The sequence below is a fragment of the Micrasema longulum genome, unplaced genomic scaffold, assembly GCF_059751315.1.
Source record: "Micrasema longulum isolate JH-2025_06_02 unplaced genomic scaffold, ASM5975131v1 h1tg000392l, whole genome shotgun sequence".
Lineage (NCBI taxonomy): Eukaryota > Metazoa > Arthropoda > Insecta > Trichoptera > Brachycentridae > Micrasema > Micrasema longulum.
In genome coordinates, this window is record NW_028277593.1 from 251,134 (window position 1) to 266,093 (window position 14,960).

Sequence of the window (14,960 nt, forward strand, 5' to 3'; positions counted from 1 at the left end):
GTGAGGACATACAAATGATGGTGATGAATGAATTTGACAATTTGAATTTGACGTTAAATCTTTTACTCGCAAATTCTCAAATGTATCATGTATTTTTTGCGTGTTATCGGTGAATATCATACTGTCGTGTTTTCATGCCCACCTATTTCTACAGCACGGCGTAGGAAGGACCAAGCCTATTATATAAAACAAGTCTTCGTATCAAATCAAAATCCCACACGTTTCAGGCGCTTCATACTATCATAACTACTTTTCACACGAAGGACCTTGCTTATTTAGGTAATCGTCTAGCCTCTACTCGACATTATGTAGGCAACACTATATTTTGTACACTATGCATTTTTGCTTCGCAATATTTCAAACCTGTCGTACAACTATGAATGACTATCGAAAAATAAACGATATAACTAGTCGAGTCGAATAGTTTATGAGAAAAATTAAATATTTATTCGAATATTATAATCAATTCTTCTAACGATAAATTACAGTTGCTATATTGATTCATTAATTGATCAAATTTTCATTAATTTTTATGAATCAGCAATAATTTAAAGTTTCATAGAATGGAAACAACAAAAAGATTGACTGCTCGGGTGATTTAACGATTTTAACCCTTTGCTCATTGACGGTACAAATTTGTCCTGGTGTAAAATAACTTATATTTCTTCTATGAGAATGCATTTGATGTAACTAATAAAATATTTGGACGAAGTTTCGGCCATTTTGAAGTAATTAGTTCCAAAAATTACTCCCGGGGATCAGTTTTGCGCAGAGCTGTCACCCGTTTGGTTGAGTAAAATTACTACTCCTTTACAAATCTCAACATTATAATTGTGATAGCAAATAAGTTCTTTTTTTTCTATAAAATATTTTGGTGGTTTGATTACAATGCCGGTTTGTCATTATTTTTGTAAATATATCCTATTGGAAAAATAACTACTTTTTATATTGCAATTCCCAGACGGTATAAATTAGAACCACACTTGTATTTATAATTTAAATAGTTTTAAAAGAAAACATATAATCGTTTCAGGGATCAAAAGGCTCGGAACAAACTTAATTTTATACCCTTTTGATCATTACATGTGTTAACTAGCTTAAACATATTGTAAATGAGCACTTCGTCAAAATGCCAAGAATAGTTTTTATGGCACTTTGACGAAAACGCAATAATTGTTTAAGTTATTGTGGTGCAACTGGCCCTGACCTTAGAAGAAGAAGATAATAATAAACAATAAGTTAAGTAAATACAGAAATGTTCAAAGTTCAATTGTTTAATATAATACTAGCCCACTGATGGGAAAGACATTTTTAAGCCCAAATTAGTGGTATACGAAAAAGATTGTATGCCTCTGAACAGAACTAGATTAGTATGGCACATCCGCTTGACAAAATGTTGCAACAAACCGAATAGAATTGACTTCGTCTAGCTTTCACATTTTGCAACTTCTCTCTATTTAAAGAAAATAAAGAAGTTGCATGGCATGTTTCTTTGAAGCATAATACTTGAACTCTGACATAAAGTAGGTATTCAAAAGAAATTCAGCAGCGGAGCAAACTTGATCTCCGGCATTCAAAATACTTGCAACTTGTGTATATTAAAAATACTGTGTCTAATATTCGCAAGTACGAACATATTATGCTACATACACAGTCTCGAGTATCTACTGGGAAAAAAATAGAGTCTTTATTCAATAAAATACACATATTATTACAATATGTAATACATTATAAAAAGAGAAACATAAAGTATTAAAACAATTTTTTTCCCGATAAACTATTAAATTAATTATTGAAAATTCTTGAAGAAATTCCATTGTAATGATGTAATAATTTATATTTACATATAAGTTATTAATTAAAAATACTTGGTACACTTCCACTACTTATTTGTTTCAATAATTCGTCCCACTCTGTTCCATTGAAATATTGCGTATTGTATCTCTTTCAACTTATTTTTAAATGTACTTCCACTTATGATAATATTTAGTTTTATAAAAATTATCCTTGCACTTTTAATATTCACCAGTCTAAAGATGCCCATTTGAGGGTAAAAGCGCTAATTGGTCAAACAAATAAGTGGAAGTGTAGCAAGTATTTTTAATTTATAACTTTTATGTAAATATGAGATTCAAATTAAAGTAAAAGAGAACAGTCGCAATTTCGTGCACATTAAAAATATTGAACATTTATTATTTTGTTTTAGATGCTTTGAATAAATACTAATAAGATAGACAAAAAAAAATAGAACAAAATAAACCAAACATTTCAATTTATATCTAAAAAACAAAAAACAAAAATTAAAAGTACATATAAAAATTAAAATTTTAAATGTGTTAATAAAATAAAGAAAGAAAAGGTTAAAAAGAGTTTATTAAATTAATGTTTTACGTAAATGATAAATCAGTATAGAAACGTTCTATCTTCTAACCACTTTCGTTATAAAAACATAAATTTATTTTTATTATTATATGTTTTTAAGTCAAGTGGCAACGTTTGAAATATTTTTGAAACAATGTAATTCAACGTATGCTGTCCATATTTATTTTTAAATTTTGGTACAACTAGACCATCAACAGATGCAAATCTTGTTAGATAAAAAACAAAACAATATCGAATTTACATAAATTTTCTACCGAGCAATGATTTCTACAACTTTTGCGTTAAAATTGAAGATATTCAGAAAACAAAAACAAATTGGTTCTAAAAAAAATCTAAAAATAAAAAATATATGTGTAAATGTAATTTTTGTTGTCTGATTATTCAAAAATAGAATTTTAACTACCTAAATAATGTATAATCTTCAATGAATTCCTGCTTTAGGTAGGTACTGCCGAGGTGTCAAGATTATGTTAACAATTAAACTTTGTTTGAGCCGTGATTTTATTTGTACGGCAAGAAGAAAATAATTCGGAATAAAAATACTAAAGACGAACGCCTTAAAAGTCTAAGTGAATTTTCTTTGTGGATAACGGATAGCCGTTAGCAGGAGAGCGGCGGGTTATTTCCCTAAAATGGTTCGGGGTTCGCGACTTGCACTTTGCATAATTAAACCATTCAAACGAAATATCATTACTTTTTATCGTTTTACTTTCTAAATAAGCGTAGTTGGATTCCAGGAGTAAAAGAAAAAGCAAATATTACGAGTTCCGCGAACACTTTTTATGCTTAGCAAAAAGTTCAACAAAATGACGATAATGTGACACCATGTTTATAAAGATTTACTGTCATTAAAACCAGTAATAAAAAATAATACAAGTTATTTTACCTATTTTTCTTTTAACCATTGGTTAATAAGGTTTTTTCAACGTCGTGGTGCAGTGGTTAGCGCGTTTGCCTACCACACAAGAGGCCTTGGGTTAAATTCCCGGCATGGTTGACAAGAAATATTTATTTAAAAAGGTGTTTTTACACGATAATATTTCATAGTACCTGAACTGGCACCTGAAGCGTAAGACTGATTATCTTACCTTTATGCAACAAAAAAATATCAAGAAGCTGCGATTGGTGTACCAACGCATTGGGGTAGATTTGTCAAGTGTCAAATATTTATTTATATAGTTCCTAGTACCTATAGACCCCAGGGCCCCGATTACAATGGGAAGTTAACAGAGTTATCTTCGACTGTCTATAAAGAAAAACCGGTATTTGTGTACGAAAATTAGTACATTTACATGAACATTTAAAGTATCTTCGTCGGTAACCTATAATTAAACATGTTTAGAAGAAAAAAATGTATGCATATTCTGTTTTTCATACAGAAAACTTAATTTTACTTTGTAGAAAAAAATTAAGATAAATGTTGACTTCCCAATCCGGGCCCTGATCAGATATATTCTCTTGTATGAAAAATACGATACTTTGAACTCGCCAGTCTTTAAATAATACTGAAATTTAAGTCAAACGTCGTAGAAAATTACTATTACATTTTTATGAATGTTTATAATAATATATTGTATAAAACGCTTACCGGCTTCGTTGGAATTTGAAATTAGCTTCTTATCAGGACAGTATTAATTATTTTAGGAAAACAGCTTACTGTTTAGATGATTAGAATAAATATATTGTTAACAACCGAGAAGTTTAATTTTACAATTATTTATTTATTTATTCATACATATACAAAAAACAATGATAACGTATCCCTAACTTTATGAGGCCAAGAGCCCTGTGTTGAGTTGGGATACAACATGATTGCTACCTAATTAATTTAAAATCATTATCGAATTGAGTTTTATTAATGAAAGTTAAACAAAAACTTTTTTCATAATATTAATGATAAACATAAGTGGCAATAGTGTAATCGCAAAGTGTTTTTTCTGACGAAATGATGTAAAATGGACTCATAATCGAATCTATGCAAATATCTAATATCATAACTACTCTTCATGAGGCAGAACAGAGAATAGAACTCTATTCTGATGAGAAAATAACATACTTTTGTGCATAAAATAAATATTCTCATTATCTTGGAAAGGCGCGTTATTTGTGCTAAAAAAGAACCCCCTTCGTTCTAAGTGATCTGATTTGGTCCGCACGCTGTGCGGCAATTTCTCATAAATATGACGCTCATTAAGTCATTCTTAAGGTTACCGTATTTCTTTTTTAAATGTCATACAATAATACGGCATCTTGTGTCTAGCAAGTATCAGATCACAATTTCAATATTTTAAAAAAACAATGTGATTTTCTACCTACTACTGAAACGTAAAATTTGAACCATTTCTCATTAACCATGTATGTACTTAACTAAAGTGTTATCTCTCTAACTGTGAAAAAAAACCTTAATTGAATACGTTGAGATAAATGATTAAATATACACACTCTTATTTTTATTAATTTACATTTTTACATTTTTTTGTTTTGCACCACAACAGGCCAGGAGGCCTAATTACAGTGGTGAATTACATCACAGAGCACCCAGGCTTAAGAAAAATCACATTTAAATTTTTGTGTTCTCACCGGGAATCGAACCCGGAACCTTCCGTGCGTGAATCAAGCGTCTTGACCATTACACCACGGAGGCCGCCTCTACGTGCCTTAATTTCTACGTTTACGTTTCAGACTCTTCCTCTGAAGCACTCTTGCTAGATTTCGATACAATTTGGAAACCCAAATTGATATTTTATCCGAAAAAAGTTATCTACATAGTTAAAACGTTACGAAAGATAATAACTTCTTGAAATTTCATGTAGTATTCCAAATTTTTAGTCCATTTTGACGATATCTAATTTTATCGATATCCAATCGTGACCGCACATTTCAAGATAAATGAAAACATAAAATACGCCTACTTTATATAGATAAACTAATGTTAATACAAGCTAGGGATATTCATTATCGCTTTAAAAAAATAATAATTAAAAACACTGAATAACTATTTATGTATAACATTATATTGACTTTTTTATAAACTCTATGAATGAATAACCTGTATTTCAGTTAGAAGATTAAGATTAATGATAGTAGCTATGGAGCTTATCAGAGGGTTTATTATTGTTTTATAATAATATTATGCTTGGATTTAATAAAAAGATAAACATTTATTCACTAGTTTATATCGCTAGTCACTGATTAGCTGGCTTATTCTGACATTGTGCATCAAGGCTGGTATTCCAAACGCTCTCGCGGGCGTATTATCTCGTGTTTTCAGAATAGCACCCCAGGTTTATCAAAAAATTTGAAAGCACGGAAATCTGTATTTTTATCTTGGTACTAAACGCAGTGTGATTTAACCTTTCCCCTGCTGTCCCAAAAAGGAGAATTACTAAAAACTTAGCTGTTCGCGCGTGTGACGCGTGAAATTGTCTCTCTCGCTCTCGAATATACCTGTATTATCGAGAGTGAGATGTAAAGAGTGTGTGAGACTATTATATTATAATTGGATCTTAGCAACATGCGATACATTGGTAAACTTTATATAGTGATCTATCTCCGATTTTTGATAAAATGATTTTTCTGTTCTCAATAAGCATGAATGATTTAATAAATGAATATTTAAACCAATACGTAAATGTATAACGGAAGAATACTAGAAATCTTAACCCTAATTTTTTATACATATATTTTTTTTAAATGAAATATTTGCGTTCTTTTGATTTACCTAAATATTTAGATTTTGAGGCCATTTTCAACGAGTTGTAAATGACTCACTTTTAGAAAATGGAAATCAGGGTGGGTTAGAGTGGGGTTCGAATCTCGGATCTCTGATCCGTGAGTCCGCATTACTAGCTACGGGACCACAACCTGATTCATACATAATACGGACATTTTGAAAAATTAACTAATTATATTACTATGCACTTTTAAAATTAACTACTAAAATAATTATTAAAATAACTGTCTCTCTTTAAAGGCGCAAACGTGCAAATACACTTGTTTAGAAGATTTTGTAATATATAATCATCATGCCCCTTTACACACCCAGTGGTGCACAGGGTACTGCGTATTTCGATCGTACGCTTCAGGTGGCCAGTGCAGGAACAATGAAATACTGCAGTTTAAACAACCGAGAAATGATAGGCGAACACGTTAACCATTACACAACGAGGCGGACTTATCTATATTCGATTTCCTCATTCAGGATTTTTATCTGAGGCGCCGCCATCGAGTCGAAGACACTCGTCCAGGGTTCTGGTTCTAAGGCTGCCTTTTAATTTAATAGGTAGGTGTGGGACGACATAATAAATAATAAGCATGCGTACGATTGATTGTCTTACTGTGGACACGAGTCACGAGATCGGAATAAGACAGCCGCAGCCAGTTAGAAGTTTTCCCCGCTGATTCACGATATTAACACGCTAGAGCCGATAATGCAGTGACGTCACGCCGGATTGTTGCGATAGTGATATTTTTCGGTGAGAAATGGGGTAATAAACAATGAGTGGCTATTTTGCCGGAGATACAATCATACATTCAATGGCAAACGAACAATAACAAGTTATTAAATTTTATTCGCCTGTGCCCTGTAATATTTTCAGCGACACATTGAGAAAGCTTTACCTTCCAGGACTCCGATTGCAATGGGAAGTTAACATTTATAAAATTTAATTTACTGTATGAAAAGCAGAATATGCATACATTTTTTAATTCTAAACATGTTCAATTATAGGTTACTGACGAAGATACTTTAAAAGGTCATGCAATTATACTAATTTTTTTGCTCTATGTCTATTTCTGAATTTCCACTTACTCGTATTTAAAAAAAAAAACCTGAATGTGTCTTTCAATTTTTATATTTATGTATACCAAAACCATAGATTTCATCATGAATTCTTGATTTAGTATAGCCACGCACAGGCCATACTTTGGTAGGTTTTTTTGAAAAATAAATGAAGTAATATATTATGTTTTAAAAAATGTACCAAATGTAAATACAAAAATTGTAAATATTTTCTTTTAAAACTGCATCACGTTACGCGGAAATCATCAAACCCACAATTTGCAAAATTCGCATGCAATAAACAGTCAGTTTTAATTTGATTTAATTGAATTACTAATAAAACATTTCAGTGCCACTACGGTATAGAATCAATATTTTAACTAAGTTCTTAGTAAGGACTAAATATTTTATTAATATACCGTTTATTACATAGTGTATTTTCTATTATTTTATATTACTATTGTACTACTGATTCTTTAATGTTTATTAGAAAATATTTTTTTTTTTAGTTTTTCCCTATATTTAAGATATTAAGTTCTATTTTATAATTTTGTGCTGATATTGGTACATTTAATAATCTATCAATTAATTAATGAAATATTTACATTTTGTGAGAAATATGATGACGTGAAGAATTGTGGATTATGTTATCGCTGAATCTGGCTTTTCTAAATATACTGAAATATAATTAACCGTTAATTATTTCTATTGTTATACCTAAAAAGTTAATTTAATTTTTGCACAATTCTAATGCAAATTGAATAGATTTATCTAAAAAGTTAATAGAGTTGAATAGATTTATCTAAAGAAATCTAAAACGCGTTTTAAACCATTAAATATTATAAAAATGTCGTTCATATATCAATAACAACTTTTTTTTAAATAAATTCTAAAATATCCATGTAAAAGTTAGCTAAAATTGGCGATACTGGACTCTCCATAGCTAGTCCATTTATTTGTTAATAAATTTCATTGTTAAATATAAAATAGTTATTATAATAGAATTTCGTTTTTTAAATTTGAGCAAAATCGAAATGTTTAGGTAAATCATGAACGCAATTTTTTTAGTTAAAAAAAGTAATGGCGCTTTGGTTTTCTCGTCCAATATCAAATTAGTATGACGTAACGTGACTTACCTCACTGAAGAACTCGTCCATGAAGCCGTCCCTCCCCTCCACGTTGACGGCCACATCGTCGGGGCCGACGTCATCCTCGTCACTTTGCGCCTGTTGAAAATTATTATATATTAGAAAACGATTGCGTTATCTATGGAAATTGTTTACAAACAATAGACTATAACCTCCATGGGCGGGAAAAAGGTCTTTCGTCAGAAAAAATAATTGTTTGGGAGAGGAAAATTTAAATTTCTAAAAATAATAAAATCGTCCTTAAAATATCAGAATGTAATAGATTCAAGCAATTCTTTTGAAACAATTTTTTTTTTTAATTTCTGATGAAATGTTCGTACGTGATACATTTGGCATTTGAACCACTGAACACATTTGAACTCTTATTACCTTGAATATGAAAAAAAATCCAAAGGACGCATCAAGAACTTCCAAAGTAATTTAGTTTAAAAAATTAAGGATCACAAAAGCGAATAAATTAACAAAAAATATTTATTTAATAATTGACATAAATATTTTTCCAGAGTAGTTAGAATGACAGCCTTCGTTTCACAAGTTCGTTAATATTTATTTATGAATCTATTTATTAACTCTTTTACAGTTTTTTGTAATATTTACATATTCCATGTTTCAAAAAAGTTTGTACATGCACTTTTATGACTGTCTCAAGAATGAATTTTTTAGTAACTATCTACATTTATATATTTTTTATCTAAATTAGTGTATTATAAATATTAATAATAGCTCATTCTGTCGATGTTATTTTTTAGTCTAATAATTGCATCGAAGGTGAAAACGTAAAATATAGTCAAATAATAATTGTTCGAGTAGCACGATTTTTAAGCTGTCAGTGGTCGAAAAGAAATTAACTTTTAACGCGTACAATATACGGGTAATAGTGTTTGATTATTTTAATTAATCTATTTTTAAATAATAAACAACAAGTTGTAATAGGTTTAACGAATGAACAGGAAAAAAATAATTTATTCTGTCACAAGATTTCAATGAAAGTGGAAATTCCTACTTCGTTATTGCTTTATCGCGTTGAATTTGTAAATATTCAACTACAGGGAGCTTGTTCTCCTACTTGGTTTACCCAGACGTCATAATTTGCAATAAATCATTGCTAATGTCGTGCCAGATACACTTCGGAACTTTGGGGAAAAGTCAGAAAATACATTCCGAAACAGACCGACAATTTGAAGCTAAGAACATCATTTTTGCAAGTTGCATTAGTTCAAGATGGTCATGAATTATTTAACAAGCGAATCGGAATGGCGCAGTGTTTCGTAAAGGAATGTCTTTATTTTGTCAACATTATTACTTATTTATTTTTTGACCACGTGTCGTTACCTCTATTTCCTTACTTTTAGTGAGGTATTTACTGAGGTGAAATTCTGTATCCGTGTACAAACTTTTTTGAAACCGCCACTATATGAATTTCGTTGTCGTTTCATCTAAGCAACTCTCTTATGTTTTGTGGTAAACGTTTTATATAGTATACGAGTATAAGAGTAAATATAAGTAAAAACAGTCATTTCTTTCATGAAATAGAGAAGTTTCTGTAACCACTAGAGAACCGTAGAGCGGAAATGAACCTTATGTAGTATTTCCAAGATACTGAACGCAGCAAATAATGTACCATCTCTGTCAAATGACGTATTTCCGTGATTTCTCAGACAAAACTAACTCTTTCATACCGATAACCATAGAACTAACTATGGTTTTCATTCCCCTATGCCCAGAATCCTTAGGTCTGTCAACAAACATATCAGTCTTGATTTCATTGATAACAAGTGTCTTCATTCAAACGATCACTGAATCAAATTCAATTATAAACACCTCTCTCCCGCTTCTACTCCCACAAAGTCTACTACATACCATTGAGTCTTTCTATTTTTTTAATAATAATTTTCTATGTATAAATGTGTCCATAAAAATGGCCCATTGGGCGTATATATAAATAAATAAATTTCTTCCGGGTCACAATAATACATTATTTGTCAAATCGTTTTAAGAAAAATCACTTTGGAAGTCTAGATTTGTGAATTCTTCACATGACTTAGAGTTCTTTGCGATAGATCTTCTTGCATTTCGCAGATCCCCAATGTGTGGAATGTAGGAAAACTGACATGGTAAATATATGGCTCTTGTAAATAACGTATTGTGCTTATACGCCTGTCGTATACTGAGCAGGTACAGTCCTTAATTTAATTAACACCTACAAATAAGACGATAAATACCATTTTGTTCCAAGATGATGCTGAACGGGTAATACGAACAAATAAATTTACGATTTCCGGCAAAAAGTATAAAAATACTATTCTTTTCTTGGAAAAGGGGGTCAGTTCCAACGAAGCTCCTGACGTCACTGAGACCTGTGTGTTTATATATTGCGACAGGTCCTCGTAAATGAATTAGGCAATTTTATAAATAAATAGGCATTTGCAGAGCCGGGCTACTTTTATGAATGGAAGGTGAGAGCTTTCATGTCTATTGCTATCTTGCTATATTGCTATCTCCTTCCTAAGTCCATAAAGTATCGGATTATTAGGTAAGGGCGAGTGCTCTCACATCTTCAAGTTTAACCAGTGGTCCCCCGAGGATGCGCCTTCCTTGTGATATAAAGCATCACATTAACATAATACGTGTTAAGATGTTTTATCATCTGCACTGCAAGTTTTAGAGAAATTCCTTCTAGCAAGGCATTTATTCAATCTGTAGTGCCCTGTGAGGGCTCTCTAGAACCTTACTTGGTTTCGGCTAAGTTTCGTACGGTCAAAAGCAAACGTTTGCAAGTACCACTCAGTAGTTCTTTCGCATGGTGCAGACAAGATGTTTTCTGCCAAAGCATTATACTCTGCTTCCGGGCCCACGACCCAAGTTCATTACAATACTGTAAATTATTATTATTTACTTAACGATTTCGTTATAATGTATTCCTCATTGGGAAATCTCGTGCCAAGAAATACATTTAAAAGGTTTTTGAAACCAATATAATATAATGTTTTTTCTTTATTATTTTCCTAATTCATGTAAAAATTTGTTTAAATAAATATTATTAGTAAGGTTCTATTCAATTGAAAATAAAAGTTTCAATAAAACGCCCTATATTTTTACTTCGACAACAACAAACCATCACGCCATGTCATTATTGGTCTTAAGCATGCTTCTTAAATTCTCATCTTACTCTAAATGGCCATATATTTATTTTTCCATATTGCGGATTTAAAGAGCACCAGAGATAACAATAATAATAACGCCTCGAAGCATTTTAAATGTGGATCCACCGTAGAATGTTAAGAATATCTTGGACTGAAATGATAACCAACGATGAAGTATTACGTAGAGCCAATACTATTCACCACTGTTAAGCTCCGTAAGATTTCATATTTTGGCCGTGTGTTGAGAGGTGATAAATATGCCATACTTAAGCTTGTCATGAAGGGGAAGATCGAGGGAAGTAGAGGGGTGGGAGAAAACCGCTTTCCTGGCTTCGAAACATCCGAGCATGGACCAGGATTAGAATTGTGGAGGAGCTGTTTCGCACTGCTCAGAATAGGGAAGCCTTCTCCAAAGTGATCGTCAACGTCGGGGGGACCCGACATGACACGTGAAGAAGAAGAAGAGATAACAGCTGTGTTGTTGGCATGGGCTTGTATTTCCTATTTTTACTTATACTATTTTAATCGGCTTAAGACATTTTTGTAAGGATCATAATACATAACTCATAGCTTCAAAAGAACTTGTCACTGAATGCGACATCTTGTCGGGTTTCTGGTCCAATTTGGTAACGGAAATTTCACTAATTGTGACATATTGCACTATTAAAATTAAAACCTCACCCCAAACCAACAATTTAAATAAAACCACAAGCAGAATAGTATGAAACATTTTTGTTGTATTTATAAAATCAGACGTACTTTTATTTACTTTTTCAACAAAGATTATCTGATGCCAGTTATGGATCAATCTCACTTTTGAAATATTTGTAGTTACCAACTTGGACCAGAAACCCGACAATATGGAACTTAATTTAAATAAGGCACTAAGTGTCAAACTAAGAAAACAAAAATACAATAAAATCTGAAAGTAGTGAGAAAAGCGAGAAAATTAAAATGCACAGAAATATAAATGTTTCTTTATTCTGAATTTTAAGAATTTAATTGAATGCGTATATGTCAATCCTTTCGGATGGAATGTGAAGTTTGTCGCGTTAATACTTATTGCATAGTTTATTATTTTGTAAGCGTTGTGTCATATAGCACTTAGACTATTTCAGATCGCTCTAGTGGGAATAATATGCACCCTGGGTATTATAATTTATTAATAATAGTATTTGTAACAACTCTGCAGGTAGGTGTTCAGTTTTAAAATAGTTTTTTCGGTACTTAGTGCTTTATTTATATAAATGATTAAATATGCAAATGTCGGGTATACAAATTAGGCGGTAAATGTCTGCGCTGTGTAAATATTTCAATATAACCATGAAGGTGAGTGTGGTGTAGATAAACATGTGTACATATTGATGTATAGTACGTCTGGATGTGTGCAGTTTTCCGGCTATCAAGATAAATGAAATCAGGTGACAATGTTAACAGGTATGTACAAACTTTGATTATAAAATACATATTTTAAAACTTTAGATAAGGAGCATTATTGAATTGGGCACATTCTTTTTGATAATTACATCATTTTAAATAAATAACATTATTAAAACTGGTGTTTGTAAACAGCAATCCGGAAAAAGATAAATATTAATATTTTTACAAACAAAAAAACCATCAGCCATTGAAAAAAATTTAAAATTTCAGGCGTTGCCAAGTATGTAGGTGAAATAATTCAATTAGATGAATCTCACCCGCATAAATAAAGGTTTTAGCTCTTTACCTTCACAAACATCAACAGATGAAAAAATTGAAGGAACATATATGTTCAAATATGGGCAGAATGGTGAATGTTACACAATGTGTAAAGTGGCCACTTAAACCAGCTAATGACAGGTCGTAAGCCCTGTAGATGCCCTGACTTCTATATTACCTTCTCTAAAATGTTCTTTATCTCTGTTATAATATGTTAATGTTCACAGCTCCCCAGGGAGTTGAATCCAGTCCTTGTTTTTTTGTTCGTATGTATGAAAACGAATTACACAGAAATAAATCGCTAGCCAGACGAAAGTGTAATTTTGAAATATGTTCAAGAGAGCTGAAATACGACTCCATGTCAAGACTTTAATCCACAAAATAAAATATTTTAGTGTTACTATTCAATAATAAATTACCATTGTAAATGACGCTGTTTGTTTTTCTCTGTGTATTTACTGAAGTATTTATAAAAACATTTAAGTTTGTAAGTGAAAATTCTTGATGGAAGTTCATTGTAATTTATTATATAAATAAAACACTAGTGATACTTTAATCCACAAATTTGGAATATCCAGGACCGGTTTCATCGCTTTCGCGACGTCTTCGAGATTGGTATCTTTATTAAGGAGTTCAATGTATTTATACAAAACAGAGGTAAGGATAGAGAATTCAAAATTATATGAAAGTAGAGTAAATAAAATTATTTTTGTCTTAAGGATCATTAACAATTTTTTTCATATTGCACCTAAAGGCCAAAAACTTGACAAACTAAGAAAAATTAATATACCTACAAAGAGATTTATTGGCGAAATCGTTTTCTGACTTAAAAATTGCTACTTTTTAGATGTGATTTTGAGAAGTATCATATTATGTGTATTAAATGATTTGTAAAAGTTGTCTGTTAGTAAATAGTAATTAAGAGTTAGCCTGTAGGTAGACTTTATGTTAAAAAAATAATTATTTAAGTATAATTCACAGCGCCCTTGAAGTGATTACGTACGAAAACGGCACGATAAAAATTGTCGAAATTTATTATTATTATTAAAACAGTTTTAAACACTGTGTATTTACGAAATTTATCAACGAAATTGAATGTGGAAGAAGCTAGGAATATATGCCAGGATAGACGTGTGTAACGGTCTATTGTCTCTGCCTACCCCTACGGGGAAATGGCGTGATGGTAGTAGTATTTAAACTGCCGTGTTTCATCACTCTTCCATCTGCTGACTTTCGGTGCTAAAATTGTCAAACGTAGTACCCACTAACAATCCTTTCGATGTGACTTGATTTAATTGATGTAGTCAATATAAATCGATCTTATTGAATTTACAAAAACACTTATATATAATTGACATATACTTTTGTAACTAAATTTGATACAAGTAAACAAAAAAATTGCTACCATACGTGTTTACAATATGGTCATGAGGAAGAATGCAAATATCCGAGAAACGCCATTCATATAATTTGCCAAACTCACAGTGAAAGGGGCAGTGAAAGTAGTAGAGTTATATTCAATAAAAATCGCGACTAATGAAATTGAAAAAATCCAATTTTTTTAAAGAGTAACTCGTTTATTGACAAAAAACATTGCTTTTGTATGAGCGAAACCGATAGGAAGACCCACGGTCTTTGAAACGGTTTTATCGGGTATGTGGAGTACTTTTACTGTTGACTTTTGTGAAGTTAATACAGTTATTATACGTCAGTGGCTGTTACAGTTAAAAATAATAACATTTAACAATATAAGATAAAGGTCTTGCTCAAGTTGAAATATATATTTTGCGAGAGCACGGAGATGAAAAA

General features: G+C 31.2%; 1 protein-coding gene across 1 annotated transcript in view; it reads right to left on the bottom strand.

Moving 5' to 3' along the window:
• The window catches only part of LOC148281941 (syntaxin-1A-like), a 208,196-nt gene that overhangs the window by 191,478 nt on the left and 1,758 nt on the right, over positions 1-14,960 (bottom strand). Inside the window, exon 2 of the mRNA XM_088225867.1 lies at positions 8,299-8,388. Within this exon, the coding sequence (XP_088081993.1) occupies positions 8,299-8,388 (90 nt within the window). The remainder of the gene's footprint in view (positions 1-8,298; positions 8,389-14,960) is intronic.